Below are 15,578 nucleotides of genomic sequence, written 5' to 3' on the forward strand. Positions count from 1 at the left end.
AGCAACTGCACCCTGTCTTCCTTCTGCGACCTCATCGAGGAGATCTGCATCTCCATCTGGTGAGTCCACACGCGAAACTCTCTCTTCTTGAATTTCCTCCGGTGTGCTTTTCAAACTCTGGCACACACGATACCGCCAGACCTTCCAACTTTCAGAACTGGACTGTGACTAAACTCTGTGGACGCGGGTTAACCGTTTCGCTGCAGCGCACCTCGTGTCCAAACGCACCCCAACTAACCATACAGTTTGGAGCAACTGGGGTTCTTGTGTTCATAGAGGAGCCGGGAATCCAACCACCGACCTTCCTAACACCGCCACGCCCGCTCTACCCATCGAGTCACAGCCAGCCACCAGGGCTGTAACCATGGAAACAACAATGGTACAACAAGGCGTCGGTCATTCCCAAATATCCGAGGCTACCGAGTGGCCAAGAATCACTTGCCAGGACTTGATTTGGCATTTTTAGACCAGGTTGTCAATCATGTGACGCCACGATGGTTTGGCTTTCCGTCAGTTTTCTTGATGACGATGATGAGGGCGACTAGCTAGTTAACGGTGTTAGTCCTCTTAGCTGGGAAGCAGTGACGTTCTCAGTAAATGGACCGACTCGTGCCGGTAGACCCGGCATCACTTGTGGAACCGTGGAATACGCAAGGAGAGACTGAGATCGCAAACAGAAGACGTTGTCTGGCGTCAGACTCGAAACAGGACGCAGATTTTTAAGATTAAAAGTATGTTTTTATCCTCACGCCGCCAAATCTCGACCCGGTTGTCTGAAGACACCTCCCATGTAGACTAGGTCTGGACCACACTCTTTAAGGTAGCTTACAGAACCCTAACGTTCAGGAGTTGTAGACAGTGCCGTCCATCCATCTTCCGCCGCTTATCCAAAGTCAAACTGCCTAGTGCGGTAGATCACCAGAGGTAGCCTACCACAGCAAAGCTAGGGGATTAGCCTAGTGCTAACCGATTTGGCACAGGTGGTACATCTGCAGGTCTTGCAGTTTCAGACTGATATCCGTGGTGCCACCATACAATTCAGGGTGGACATGTCACCGGCCTCCCCCTCCTCTAGGTCCTGTACGTTTAAGGTAACCTACAGAACCCTTACGTTCAGGAGTTGTCGACAGCGCCGGGAAAACTACCTTTTGATTCATCTACCCATCTTCCGCCGCTTATCCAAAGTCGAACTGCCTTTTTACCTTTGCAGAAACCTACCCTCCTCCAAATTGGGGTTGGAAGTGACAAAGGGGTCAAGAGGGTCCAGCGGGACAAATGATCTAATTCTGCGAATAACAGTAGCACAACAGTCACATGCTAATAGCTAACATGTTACATAATAGCATCAATATTCATAAAAGAAATAACAATGGTGGATGCCTGGCGAGACACTGCGGTAGATCACCAGAGGTAGCCTACCGCAGCAAAGCTAGGGTATTAGCCTAGTGCTAACCGATTTGGCACAGGTGGTACATCTGCAGGTGTTGCAGCTTCAGACTGATATCCCTGGTGCCATCATGCACCTCAGGGTGGACATGTAACCGGCCTCCCCAGATGCTAACCAAAACCATTCTCAGATGGAACCGGAACCCAGCAGGCAAAAATGTACGGAACAAGTACTTCGACATGAAGAATCGTGCAAGTAATAGCGTCGAATCCGCAAGATTGGAGCTTTCAGGGGTCGGAGAAGGATCCGGATATGCTAACGCATGTTAGCAAAGCGGTAGCAAAGAGGCGAAAGGTTGAACGTATTATCACTTTTTTGTTTTCCCTGCTGTTGCCATATAAGGAGCTGGAAGGAGTCACAGCCCGGACAACCTCCCCCGTCCTCCTCGTGGAAAAAAAACAACTTTAAGTGCTAAATGTGTCAGCAGACTGACAGCGATCAACTCGACATGAGGGTTTATTTTCCCCCGATTCCTCGCCTGCAGGCACGGAGAAACAGAAGTAATTCTTTCGCTTTTTTTTTTTTTTTCCTCCTAAAGAGATTTTGCTGCCCCTGCAAAGGGGAGGGGGAAGAAGAAGAAGACATCGGCGTTCCTCCTTAAACTTTATTTTCAATTTTTTTTTTTTTTTCCCCCTTCATTTATCTATTTTCCCACCTCCTACGCTTGCTATGAAAAAGCTGTCAGGATCGCCGACGCCACTTGATCACAAGCTTCTTTTTTTTTTTTTTTTTTTTTTTTTTTTGTTTGGATAAGACCTTCACACACACACACACACACACACACACACACACCTCCTCTCGCTGGACCCCTCTCATTTCCTGCCGACCCCCTCCAGCCTGCAGGAGGAAGCCGGTGATAAGAGACGGGGAGGGAAAAGAGGCTCTTATTCAGGTCAAAGTTGACATGGGATCTTCTCAAGAAAACGCTTATATTTTTATATATATATCAAAATATACATAAATATACCTGGTACTTATGTTGTACTTTGAGTGTAATTTCATTTTCCGTGTTTGCTCGTTTTCTTTGCTAATAAAAGCTGTTTAAATCAGTTCATTCACAGATCGCGCCAAATATTTTGGATCGTACCATTATACCACCCGGGGGGGGGGGGGGGGTCCATTTTCTATTTTATTTTTTTATTTTTTATTTTTTTTAGGTTAGTTTGTGAATGCGCAGATTCAGGGAATTCTAAGAAGGGCTTGAAAAATTCCCCCAAATATTTTTTATTTATTTTTCTACGCTTTTTGAGAGGGTTGTGGGGCTTCACGGGGGGACGGAAACGCAGAATAAATCCAAAATAATCTCCGGTCACGAGGACTTTTGAACTCGCCGTGTCTTGATTTTGATTGATCATGTGAAATATTGATCAGTGACTCCCAAAAGATGTTAACAGATGTCAACAAAACACTAATATATTCAATAATTCTTAACAGCATATGGAGACATATGACCGCCATGGTTATTTCTTTAGGAATGTTAAAGCTAAATGTGATTTTTTTTTCCATGTGTATAAAATATATATGTGTTTATGAACAGCAACCGCTAAATATGGGAAGAAAAAAATGTGTACATATATATATGTGTGTGTGTGTGTGTGTGTGTGTGTGTGTGTGTGTGTGTGTGTGTGGCTGCATGTTTATATGAATGTAAATATGTGTGTTTGTGTGTATATGCATATATATATATATATATACATATATGTGTGTGTGTGTGTGTACATATGTGTATGTGCGCATATATACATATGTATGTGTGTGTGTTTGTGTGTGGCTGTATGTGTAACTGCATATAAATGTGTGTGTGTGTGTATATATATGTATGAATGTGTGTGCATATATGTGTCTGTGCGTGTATGTCTTTGTGTGTGTGTATATATATATGTGTGTGTGTGTGTGTCTGTGTGCCTGTACGTGGATATGCATATAAATATGTGTGTGTGTGTGTATACGTGTATGTGTGTATATATATATATATATCTGTGTGTGTATATGTAAATGTATGTCTTTGTTTGTGTGTGTATATGGGTGTGTGTATATGCGTGTGCCTGTATGTGTATATGTATTTAAATGTGTGTGTGTGTGTATATATACGTGTATGGATGGATATATGTGTATGTGTGTTTATATATCTGTGGATGTATATGTATGTGTGTGTGCCTGTATGTGTATAGGTATATAAATATACGTGTGTGTGTGTGTGTGTGTATATATATATATATATGCATATATATATGTGTGTGCGCATGTATGTATGTATGTATAGATATATTTGTGTGTATATGTGTATGTATATATGTGTGTGTGTGTGTGTGTGTCTGTTTGTATTAGTGACGATGTGACTAGGCTAAGCTCATTAGCTTGTTAGCTTTTAAAAATCCATTCATTTGCTGCATCATTGTTTTGCCACTTTCAACGCGTGTTAAGAAAAGTAGCGGCTAATTGTCCGGAAAGAACAGCACTTGTTATATAATATCAGCTATTAGCATGTAGCTGTTAGCGCTTCTGGTATCAGCATCAAACGATCATTTGTCACCGTCATTGATTTCGGAGCTTTAGAAATAAAAAATGTAGCTCTCGGGACCAAGACGGCGGCACCTCTGTGAATTTTCTTTCACGAAAAACCAGGGGAAGTGAACCGTGGGGTAGCAAAGATGGGCTAGTTCTTAAGTTAGCAACACATTTCTGGGTGAGATTATTGCACTCCTGGTCTATTTTGAACGAACCCCCAACTTCAATCCCCACAAATGTGCTTTCGTCCTTTCAGGCGAAAGACCAACGACACTATGACAGTGCACACCAAGTGTCACAATCCCGTGCTGCCCCTGGAGGGCGTGGACCCGGGCCTCCTTCTGAACTTCACCTCCAGTGAGTGCCGGATGGTTCAGCAGCCGGCGGAGGAGGGAGCCATGATGGTCTGCGGCTGCCAGGGCGAGCACGAGTGCAACGACAAGCTGATCTTTGACAAGGGGGCCAACGGTGAGGATGGAGGCTCTTGTCGGGAAGCATACCCTGAAGTGATCTTTCTGGGTTCGGTTCCAAACGGCCGCAAGCGGGAGGCCGTTTGGGTGGGGAAGGAAGGGCGATGTAGTCACGACTTGTCTCGACCCTTGCTCTTCCTCAGGGTTCTCCAAGCTGCAGAGTAAAGACGTGTTCCCCGTGGTGATGGTCAGCCTGGTGCCTCCCGTCCTGGTGGCCTTGATAACCACCGCCGCCTTCTACTACTACCGAACACGCCACCCCAGCAAGCACGGCCCGCCGGCACGCTCCGACTGGCCCACTAAGCCCAATCCGGAGCTGTACCAGGCCCTGGAGCATCCCTGCGGGGGCCTGGGGGCTCGACAGAAGGCCGGAGGGGGCCTGATGGGTACCGAGTCAGGACGGGAAGAGTCCAAAAACATGGGTGACATGAGTAAAGACAACATGGCTGACATGGTACACTGGCAAGGCCAACCGGTGGAGCTCCTGCCGGTCAAGCTGGAGGTGATGGTGGGGAAGGGGCGCTTCGCCGAAGTCTGGAGGGCGTGCCTGCTGCACGGCGAGAAGGGCGGAGGTGACACCTATGAGACGGTCGCTGTCAAAGTGTTTCCCGCCGTGGAGTACGCCTCGTGGAGAAACGAGTGCTCCATCTTCTCCGACCCCAAGCTGGAGCACGATAACGTGGTGCAGTTCCTGGCCGCCGAGGAAAGAGGCCCGGCAAGCCACGCGCACAGGAAGTATTGGTTGGTTCTGGCCTATCACAGCCTGGGGAATCTACAGGACTTCCTCACCGCCAATGTCTTGAGCTGGCAGGAACTCGTCACCATGGCGGCCAGTATTGCTCGAGGGCTGGCTCATCTCCACAGCGACACCACGCCAAACGGGGTGCCAAAGGTAAACTCCGCAAACCAACACATGGCAAGTCATACACAGATGTACTTCAGTGGTTCACGGGAGAACTGTCCACTGTCAACTTGCGGGTCACTTTTCGGCACCTAAAAACAAAACCAGATCATGGAAACCTGAGGCTTCAGAAGCACGGGTCTGGATAAAAGACTTCTTTTTGGCTTCTGACCTTCAACGGCCATCTTGTGCAGGTACCAGTGGCTCATCGGGACCTGAAGAGCAGCAACATCGTAGTGAAGAACGACAGGGAGTGTGCTCTGTGCGACTTCGGCCTGGCGTTGAGACTGGACCTGTCGCTGACGGTGGACGATTACGCCAACAGCGGGCAGGTAGTCAAACTAGCAAGGTTTCTCAAACTATCCAAATGGGTTTGTGTGATAAATGTCAACCCCAAACATGGTCATTGTCCAGGTGGGGACGGCCCGCTACATGGCCCCAGAGGTGCTGGAGTCCAGGGTGAACCTCGAGGACCTCGAGGCCTTCAAGCAGATGGACGTGTACTCAATGGCGCTCGTGCTCTGGGAAATGGCGTCCCGTTGCTACGTCATCGGAGGTAGGAGCCCCTCCGGGTCTGTACATGTTTGGTCAGCGCAAGTGTCCTAAGAGCTCAGGTGAAGGTCGGAAGTGCAATCACTCGTTCACCATTACTTCATGGGGCACTGGTGCTTCATCAAGGGGACAAAACTGGAAAGGAAAGGTGGTTTAGCTTCATGCTAGCTTCTGTTTGCCATATCTGCGCAGAACGGGATCACTACGTCATCTTATTCTTGGGCTTGGCTCCTGAGATCTGGAGCCATCTGGAGACTCCGAAGTCCATCTCAGGAAGTTGTCTCCAATGATGTCTCCAGTGCCTTAAATGCAGTACGTCGTCTCTGGAACCCAATGAGTGTGAGATTCAGCCCTGAGTGAACTCAGTAGCCGGGCGGTGAGACACTTGGTGTTCCAGCCTTCAACAGCCCCCAAGGTTCTCAAAGTACCGGTCAAGTCAAGTTCTCTGATGACAGTTTCCATGTAGGGCCGGTCTGGACCACCACTCTTTCAGATCTACAGAAACCCAATGTTCCCCCAGAAGTGAGCAAACCTGAGAACACTCTCCTTTTAGGACGGGGAGAAAGACAACAACAGTGTGACCGAGACAGAAGGGGTATAAGGATTGGGAGGGACACCTGGTGAGATGGTGCAGCAGATCAAGCCACATCTTCTGGGAACCTGCACCCAGAAGAGCCCAAGGATCCAGATGAAGATACCAGGTTCCTACCAATCGTTGGTGAAGGATATCCCTCAGCAGAGGAAGCCTATGGCAGAATAACAAGGAGGGTAGCCTAGCGCTAACTGTAAGCTTTCTCACAAAGCAAAGGTTTTCCACCCGAACAAAGCTTCCTGGATCCAGATCAGAAGACCACAGAAGAGGATCTCTGTCGCTAAACTCGCTAGCCCACGTTCTGCTTTCAGGGACTCCGGGGACCACGAGTAGCCCTGCATCCCCGTTGCGTGGAGACCACAGCTAAGCTAAATTGTTGCCAAAACTCTGAGGGCTGGGGTTCCGACGGCGCCTGATACCCCGCAAGTGTAGCCCCTCGGCGTCCGGTGTGGCTAAAAACGCTCCGCCGCTCTGTTTTCGCAGCTGTCTCTCAGGGCGAGACGTTGACTTTCATTTCCTCTCTTCCATAAATTAAACCAGATTGCAAATTGTCCCGATTAGCTCCAAGCACCGGCTAATGCCTCTGATTGCAAGAAAAACATCACTCCCGAAGGGATCCAGTCCGGGATCCAGATTTCGGGGGACTTTCTTGGACGAACCCGGTTTCTCTGAGAGTCTCCAGAAGAAGTTCAGATGAGACAACCGTTACCAGAAATGAAGCCGTTAGCAAGGATATTCTGGGAACCGTCGACCGCCGTCATTACGGAGTCTCAGAGATACAAGCGGCGCCAGTTGTGCGTCATCTTTAAATGAACTGCAGTTTGCCAGTTTCCACGATATATAGATATATTTATATTCAGGCAGGGCCAAGAGTCCCTGGCTGCCAGCTTCTGATTCAGTATGATTAAGTATGAGCAACTATCCAGCTAGCCAAATGAGCAATTCCCGGTCCTCCGGCGTGTGCTAACATGTGTTTTCCTTTCACCCCGCAGAGGTGAAGGACTACGAACCGGCTTTTGGCTCCAAGGTGTGCGAGCAGCCCTGCGTGGACAGCATGCGAGACCTGGTGCTGAGAGACCGAGGGCGGCCCGACATACCGGCGGCGTGGACGCAACACCAGGTTAAAACCGGTCCACCCTGGACGTCGCGTGGCGTAGATGTTAGCCGCGAAATGTACCGCCGACTTCGATACGGCGCGCTAACTGGTAGCTGGTGTGTTTTAGCTCAGTGTTTGCCGTGAGAGATCATCAGGTGTGAAGTGGAAAAATGCCCACTTTCACCTGATTGGTCTGAAAATTATTTATCCAACGCAAATAATGCGTCCATTCCATGGCAACGGATAGTGAATTAATCTGTGTATCTGTGTGATTAGTGACGCTTTGCATGATACATTTTTAAGAGAAAAAGTACCGTAATTTCTGGACTATTGGGCGCACCTTAATATAAGCCGCACCGGCTAGTCCAGGGGTCGGCAACCTTTAACAACCAAAGAGCCATTTGGACCCGGTTTCCTCGGAAAAGAAAACACTGGGAGCCGCAATTACTTTTTGACGTCTAAAATAAAGGTACCGCTGTATATATTGCTTTTTATTACCTTTACATTTTGTATGAACAAGTGTGTTGCTTCTGAAATTCACAAAGTATGACAGAGAAAATTAAATTTTATTTATGTACTGAACTCATTTTGAGCTTTGGGCTTTCAGAGCGTGTTGCGGAGCCTTGACCTGAATTTTAAAAATAAATCGGGATAAAATCGCTGTGTCAGTAAATAATAAAAAATAAATATGTGCAAAATATCTTCATAAATATTTATTTTACCTGATTTATGGGACTTCTGCTCCTGAACTTCTGCGCACAGCATCTGCAAATCGGGACTTTACCGGCTTTCGTGAGTGTGACGTTTATTTTGAGCGGCGAAAAATAATAAATATAATTTTATTTAATATTTCAAGATCACAATAATCTTCCAACGTAGAACTAAAAGTTAAAAAAAGGAATTAACACAAATGAAATACACTTCAATTCAATATTTATCATTTATTTTCCCAAGCCGCTCGGAGCCGCGGTGTAAAGATGAAAGAGGGTTTCCGACCCCTGGGCTAGCTTGTCGCTATCTTTAGCTTCCTCCTGCGTGCTAAAACCGTCAAAGTCGACTTCTTCGATGTCGGAGTTGAACGGACTCAGAATTTCCCGGTCATTTCATCGGTCTGATGTGACGAGGATAAATGTTTTAGCGGCGTGAAGCTCGTTAGCGTCCCCCCCCCCACCCAAAAAAGTCCATATATTAGCCGCAGCGTTGTTTACGTGAAAAAAAGTCACGGACTATCGTTCGGAAATTACGGTACTTGTATCTGCGTAAACAAACAGGCAGCGTTGTTGAAAACAGCCACACACCGTAGCAAAACATCACAGTAAACCCTTGTTTTTCGCGGGGGTTACGTTCCAAAAAGAACCCGTGATAGGCAAAATCCGTGAAGTAGAAACCTTTATTTTTTTCACAATTAAATACTCTATTATACATCGTTGCTGTCGTCCTTATGTTTTTTTCTTCCTTCTTTATGGAACGAACGGAAGATTCATTCATTCCGTAATGCCGACCTACAGCCGCGTAGCTTTTAGCTTCCCTTAGCATGTCCAGAGGTTTAACTTTAGCATCTTCCGCTAACTTTTGGGGCCTTTTGTCGCTCCAGAGCGTTTTGTCAACATTATGGGTTTTGGAGAAACTCGAAATCGCGAGAGAATTTGCACGTACGTCATGTAAATTCGGCGAGCTGTTTTACGTACGTGTACATATTAAACTGCGACGTTATTGACGCACAGGTAGAGAAGAAGCGGAGTGACTTTTTAGCCAATCAGAATGCAGAACACGATGCACCATGCAAATCCGTGAAGTAGCGAAACCGTGAAAAGTAAACCGCGTTATAGCGACGGATCACTGTACTACCTGCCGGCAAAATCATTGTAGAAGAAAAGCTCGGCTCTGGCGCTAATAAAGAAATAGCCAGTTCTCTCAAATAACACCTATTGATGACATGTTTTCAGACGTTGCTAAAAAGTGTTGTGGAAAAGTTGCACATCAGCGGGAAATTTGCATTGCAACTTGACGATTCGACAGATATTAGATATATTAGATAAATTGAGACTACGGTTTCATTCTAATTCGTTAAAAATTGTTTTTGACATATTTATTTGGTGGCGTGCCGTGTGATTTTTCGAATGTAAAACCTGCGCCGTGGCTCAAAAAAAAGGTTGGGAAACACTGTTTTAGCTAACTAGCTAACTAGCTAACTAGCACTAACTTGTGCCGCAGGGGATGAGCGTCTTCTGCTCCACCATAACCGAGTGCTGGGACCACGACCCCGAGGCCAGGCTGACGGCTCACTGCGTGGTGGAGCGCTTCCTGGCGCTGGAGGAGGAGGACGTCTGGAGGGAAGCTAATGGAGAGGAAGAAGTCGGCGGGGAGAAGGACTCCGGGGCGGAAGGCGGCGGGTGTTCTCGAAGGGAACCGTCGGTATCTCCCAACCTTGCCAGACCCTCCGCCTCCTCATCCTCCACCTCCTTCCGGGTGGAAGCTGAAGGGGGCGTCGCTCTTCACAGCGACTCAGCGGTGTAAGCCCTCCGTCATCTCAAAGCTCCATGGGTTCTTGGACCCAGAACCGAGAGCCAATGGACGTCAGATCTTCTCAGCTAAGGACCTCAGCTCATTCTGCAGGCAGATGCGTTTTCTTGTTTAGCATATTTTTGAAGGAGCCGGCCTCCGTCTTATGTTTCTTTGAAATGTACTGTGATTATCATTTATAACCTTCTTGTATGAACAGAGGAGACAAAAAGAGAGGGAGGTAGGAAGGGTGGTGGAGTGAGAGAACTCTTCGCTGCCCCCGGTGGCAGGAACAGGAAATGACGTCACGGGGTGAGTTTTGACGATGCGGCATTAAAACCGAGCTCACATTGTGATTTCGAGCATCCGGAAAACATCTTTACCAAGAATGAAGCGGTGAAGTTCTAAAGAGACAAAAAAAACATCCAAAGATAGGTTCACACTACATGTCACATATCTTTCCTCAAGCATTTTGGTTACCCCAAAATTCTGGATGCCTGTTGTACCCACTAAAAGTTGTCATGATGAGGATCAGTAGCATCCGCTTTAGCTTCCTTGGCTACTCTAGTGCTAATTACAATTCACTTTGTGGCATTTCCAACTCCTCATTGTTATCAAATGCCCCAGATAACTATTTAACAAACTCAGGCCCCGTTCACACAACAGCGTTTTGGGTGGAAAATGCAAAACTTCAAAACTGTCGGGAATGGACTCTGTGGCACTTGACAACGGGAAATGGTCTTTGGAGGGGACAAGGTCTGAAAACTCTTCTATCTGCAGAGAGACGGGGAAAATGTTGAAATACATTGAAAACGGGCATGCTCATGAGGTTGCAGCCAATGGACGTGCACGGGCGGGTCAACTAAAACAAACAATGGGCAACTCCAGAGTACTCCAGGGAACTCTGGAGTACTCCGGAGTACTCTGGAGTCCTTTTACTGCTTTGATTCCCAGTTCTTTAGAATTGACCTTCCTTTTAGTTCAAGGTTACTACCTTAAAGTAACTACCTTACATTCAATACTCTAGAGAGCACCTTTATATAGGCCCCACTACTCATTTTTTGGTAGAGTGGCCTACGCAAATGGGCATGCTCATAAGGTTGCAGCCAGTGGCCATGTATGGCCAAATAATGGCCAACTCTGGAGTACTCTTGAGCACACTGGAGTACTCTGGAGTCCTTTGACTCCCAGTTCCTTGGAATTGACCCTCCCTGTAGTTCAGGGTTACCCCAGAAAGTAACTACCTTAAATTCCATACTCTGGAGAGCACCTTTATATAGGCTCCACTACTAATTTTTTAGTAGCATGGCCTACGCAAATGGGCATACTCATGAGGCTGCAGCCAATAGCCATGTATGGGTGGGTCAACCAAAAGAGATAATAGCCAACTCTGGAGTACTCTGGAGCACACTGGAGTACTTTGGAGTACAATGGAGTACTCCGGAGTCCTTTGACTCCCAGTTCCTTGGAATTGATCCTCCTTGTAGTTCAGGGTTACCCCAGAAAGTAACTAGTATAAATTCTGGACTGAGTGCACCTTTATATAGGCTGCACCTACTCATTTTTAAAAGAAACAAGAAGTTGTACATAAGCCACACTTGTCTATAAGCCACAGGTGTCCCCATTGAAACATGAGATATTAACGCAGAAAGATTTTTGAAGAAAACTTTTAATTAAATAAATGACGGTAACATCTACAACTACCGGTACATAACGCAAATTCTTTTTTTTCAGAACAGTTTCATTTGTCAACTGCGTTGGCGGAAGGAAGCTACTGTAATTACCCTATAAAAATCCATAAATCAGCCGCACGGTTGTAAAAGCCGCAGTTCCCAAAGCATGTGATAAAAGTTGCAGCTTATATGCCGGACTTTACGGTACATCTCATTGTTGGCTCGTACAAAACTCGATCGGTCACTGTTGCTGTAGTGCCCATGTTTGTTGTTGCGCCAAAATAGGAAGTGTCTCTATGGATGCGCGTCATTTAGTCCATCTCAAAGTCACTCTGCCATATATTGGCCTGAGTTCAGCATCTCTTCTGGGGTTACCATGGCTCTGGTGTGCGCAGATCGTCGCCTTCTACATCTGGTACAAGAGGAGGTCCTCGGATTATGTCGGGATTCCGCTCCTTCGGCACGACATGACACGATTTTCTCCGAAAAGTCGGAACTCGCGTACGCTAACATACATGAGTACCTCTCCTACGCTAGCACAGTGGGGTCAACCAAGCTGTCTTCCTTGTATAGCGCCGCATGATGACGTTTACTTCCCGGCCGCTAGCTAGTTCCCGCCGAAAGTTTGCTTCAACGTCGCACTCATTTTGGTCCGGGGGGCCACTGGTCCGACCTAATTTGATGCCAAAGGGGGCCGGACCAGTCAAATCATAACGTATTTACCTAGAAGTCCAAATTTTTCCTTTGCTTTAGTGTCAAGGAGAACAGGTAAACTATAAATGAACTGTTCCTTTTAAGAATACATAACAAACAAGCTGAGATTCATGAAGAAAAGGAAGTGCAATTTCAACTCCGAGCATACAAGTGTCTTAGTAACCTCAACCAGCAAATAAGAAGTGGTCCATTTTTCTTGGAAACCGTAAACTCCAAGTCCACTTTCCTCTTTTTGGACAACAACATCTTGCTGATGAGGGTCCAACGGTACATTGGACAAAGCAGGTACATTTCTAACAATAAGTAAAAAATGCTATTTACGGACTCGCAATTAGCATTGCTACCATTTGCTGGAAGTCTTGTGCCATGTTGCTAACAGCGCACCCCTTGCAGACAATATAGGAACTGCATTTTTACTGAAAAGAAGTTCATTTTTTCAAATTGTAGACTCATCCCTGGATCCCCTGGCGGGCCGGTACTTTTGACACCAACGTAGGCATCGGGTTTGGACGTCACAAAACGTACCTTCTGTCGCGTAAACGGGGGCTTGAAGGTACGTCTTCGTGAGATAGCGCGCAAGAAACCAACTGGCAAAAACAAGTAGGGATCTTCTCCTCCTCCTGAGATGGCCACCGTCCCTTCTTTTTGTAAAAGAGTCCCAGAATTTTTGTCGTCCCCTTGTTTTGTGGTCCTGCACTCGTATTAGCATCTCGTTCTGAAGACACTCGACCGACCCGAGAAGACGTTTTCCATCGGAGAAGGTCCACAGGGCCGATTTGACCACCAATGTGAATTTGGGTGGTCCCAATGGACTCCGGGACGTGAACTTTGACCCCTCAAGCCACGGGACGGACCCATTGCTCTTCAACCATCTTTCATTTTCTAATAAAGTCTATTTTCATCGGTGAAAAGTCTCTGTTTTCTTTGAGCTCCAAAAAGGGGGCGAGAAAATGAGGTTGAGGGCAACGTCGAGGACGGGAGCCAATCACAGCGGCCGCTGAGGTGAGAGGCGGGGCTTAAGCTGGACAACTTTCAGACACTGGAAAATGGAGAACCTGGAGAACTCAGGCGGGAGAACATGGGAGGAACCATGAAGAACTGGAGAACGAGAAGAACCCAGGAAAGGAGAACATGGAGAGAAGTTAAGGAGGAGAACATGGAGAACCCAGAGAGGAGAACGTGGTGAGAAACCAAGGAGAATGGAGAACCCAGGGAGAACTTGGAGAAACCAGGGAGGAGAACGTCAGGAGAAACCAAGGACAACGTAGAGTGAGCACATACAGAAGAACATGGAAGGAACCTTGAAGAACCCGATGAACACGGAGAACTAATGCAGAAGAACGTGGAGTGAACTTAGGGAGGAGAACCTAGAGAGGAACCAAGGAGAGCCTGGAGCAAACACATGCAGGAGAACGTGGAAGGAACCATGAAGAACCTGGAGAACGTGGAGGAGAACGTGGAGAGAACCCAGACAGGAGAACATGGAGGAAACCTACGGAAAAGAACATGGAGAACACAGGAAGGAGAACGTCGAAGGAACCAAGGCAGGAAGACATGGTGAGAAGTTAAGGAGGAGAACATCAAGAACCCAGAGAGGAGAACGTGGAGAGAACGCATGCAGGAGAACATGGAAGGAACCATGAAGAACCTGGAGAACGTGAAGAGAAACCAAGGATGAGAATGTGAAGAAAACCCAGACAGTAGAACATGGAGAAACCAGGGAGGAGAACATCAGGAGAAATCCATGTTCTCCCACCTCCATGTTCTCCCGCCTTGGTTCTCCATGTTCTCCTTCCTGGGTTCCTTCAATGTTCTCCCTGAGTTCTCCATGTTCTTCTACATGGGTCCTCCATGTTCTCCTGCCTCCATGTTCTTCTGCGCCATGTTCTCCCACCTTGGTTCTCCATGTTCTCCTTCCTGGATCCCTTCAATGTTCCTGTTTGGCCTCTCTGGGGTTCTCCAGGTTCTCCTTTCGTTGGTCCTCCGTGTTCTTCTGCATGGGTTCTCCATGTTCTCCCGCCTCCATGTTCTCGCGCCTTGGTTCTCCATTTTCTCCTCCCCAGGTTCTCCATGTTCTGCTTCCTGGGTTCCTTAAATGTTCTCCTCCCTTGGTTCTCCATGTTCTCCCCTCCTTGGTTCTTTATGTTCTTCTGCATGGGTCCTCCATGTTCTCCCGCCTCCATGTTCTCCCCTCCTAGGTTCTCCATGTTCTGCTTCTTGGGTTCCTTCAGTGTTCTCCTCCTTGGTCCTCCATGTTCTCCCACCTTGGTTCTCCATGTTCTTCTGCATGGGTCCTCCATGTTCTCACGCCTCCATGTTCTCCCCTCCTAGGTTCTCCATGTTCTCCTCCTTGGTTCTCCATGTTCTTCTGCATGGGTCCTCCATGTTCTCACGCCTCCATGTTCTCCCCTCCTAGGTTCTCCATGTTCTCCTCCTTGGGTCCTCCATGTTCTCCCACCTTGGTTCTCCATGTTCTTCTGCATGGGTCCTCCATGTTCTCACGCCTCCATGTTCTGCTTCCTGGGTTCTCCATGTTCTCCCGTCTTGGTTCCTTCGATGTTCTCCAGTAAACCATCTGCAGGTGTAGACGAGAGGGCGACCGGTTGGAGGTCTGTGATTGACAGCTGACCCGTCCGGGTTAAGCCCCGCCTCCTCCCAGGTGTTCCAGGCATCTCCATGGCGACGAGAACAAGTACACATCCAGTTGCAACCGTTACCGTGGCGATGCACTCTTCAGCCGGTAAGATCGGTTTTATTCATTTGTTTTTTTTTTTTTAAGTTGTTTCCGACTCAAACGTGAAACTGAAGCATTGACATTGGGGTCAAAGGTCAAAGGTGAGCGCTCGGACCACAGGGGTCACCTGGGGGTCAGATGAGACGTAAACACGGCACCTTCCATTTGGGTGACTTTGGCGCCATCTAGTGGACAAACAGTGGTACTACACCATTATTCTCCAGATTTGTTCCGGTTAAATTGGAAGTTTGAGATTTGGGTCTGTTGCGTTTAAGTTTGCAGCTTCTTCGTTTTCCATGTTTTGGAAGGAACTCACAATTTTGGCTTTTATTTATATCTTTTATTTTCTTCTTCACAGCTTCGGGAATCAACATCGGTTAGCCATGCGA

The 15,578-nt window shown here is 47.3% G+C and overlaps 1 protein-coding gene across 1 annotated transcript in view; it reads left to right on the forward strand.

Moving 5' to 3' along the window:
• tgfbr2l (transforming growth factor beta receptor-like) overlaps positions 1-13,356 on the forward strand; it is a 28,246-nt gene extending 14,890 nt beyond the window's left edge. The window contains exons 2-8 of the mRNA XM_086147704.1: positions 1-59; positions 4,212-4,423; positions 4,569-5,317; positions 5,521-5,658; positions 5,741-5,882; positions 7,463-7,590; positions 9,781-13,356. The exon at positions 1-59 is cut by the window's left edge and continues 98 nt beyond it. Coding sequence (XP_086003830.1) covers positions 1-59; positions 4,212-4,423; positions 4,569-5,317; positions 5,521-5,658; positions 5,741-5,882; positions 7,463-7,590; positions 9,781-10,083 — 1,731 coding nt within the window. The 3' untranslated portion in view covers positions 10,084-13,356. The remainder of the gene's footprint in view (positions 60-4,211; positions 4,424-4,568; positions 5,318-5,520; positions 5,659-5,740; positions 5,883-7,462; positions 7,591-9,780) is intronic.
• Positions 13,357-15,578: the final 2,222 nt, after the last annotated feature.

Source organism: Fistularia commersonii, chromosome 6, assembly GCF_037954325.1.
Source record: "Fistularia commersonii isolate RoL2024-O1a breed Wild chromosome 6, RoL_Fcom_v1.0, whole genome shotgun sequence".
Lineage (NCBI taxonomy): Eukaryota > Metazoa > Chordata > Actinopteri > Syngnathiformes > Fistulariidae > Fistularia > Fistularia commersonii.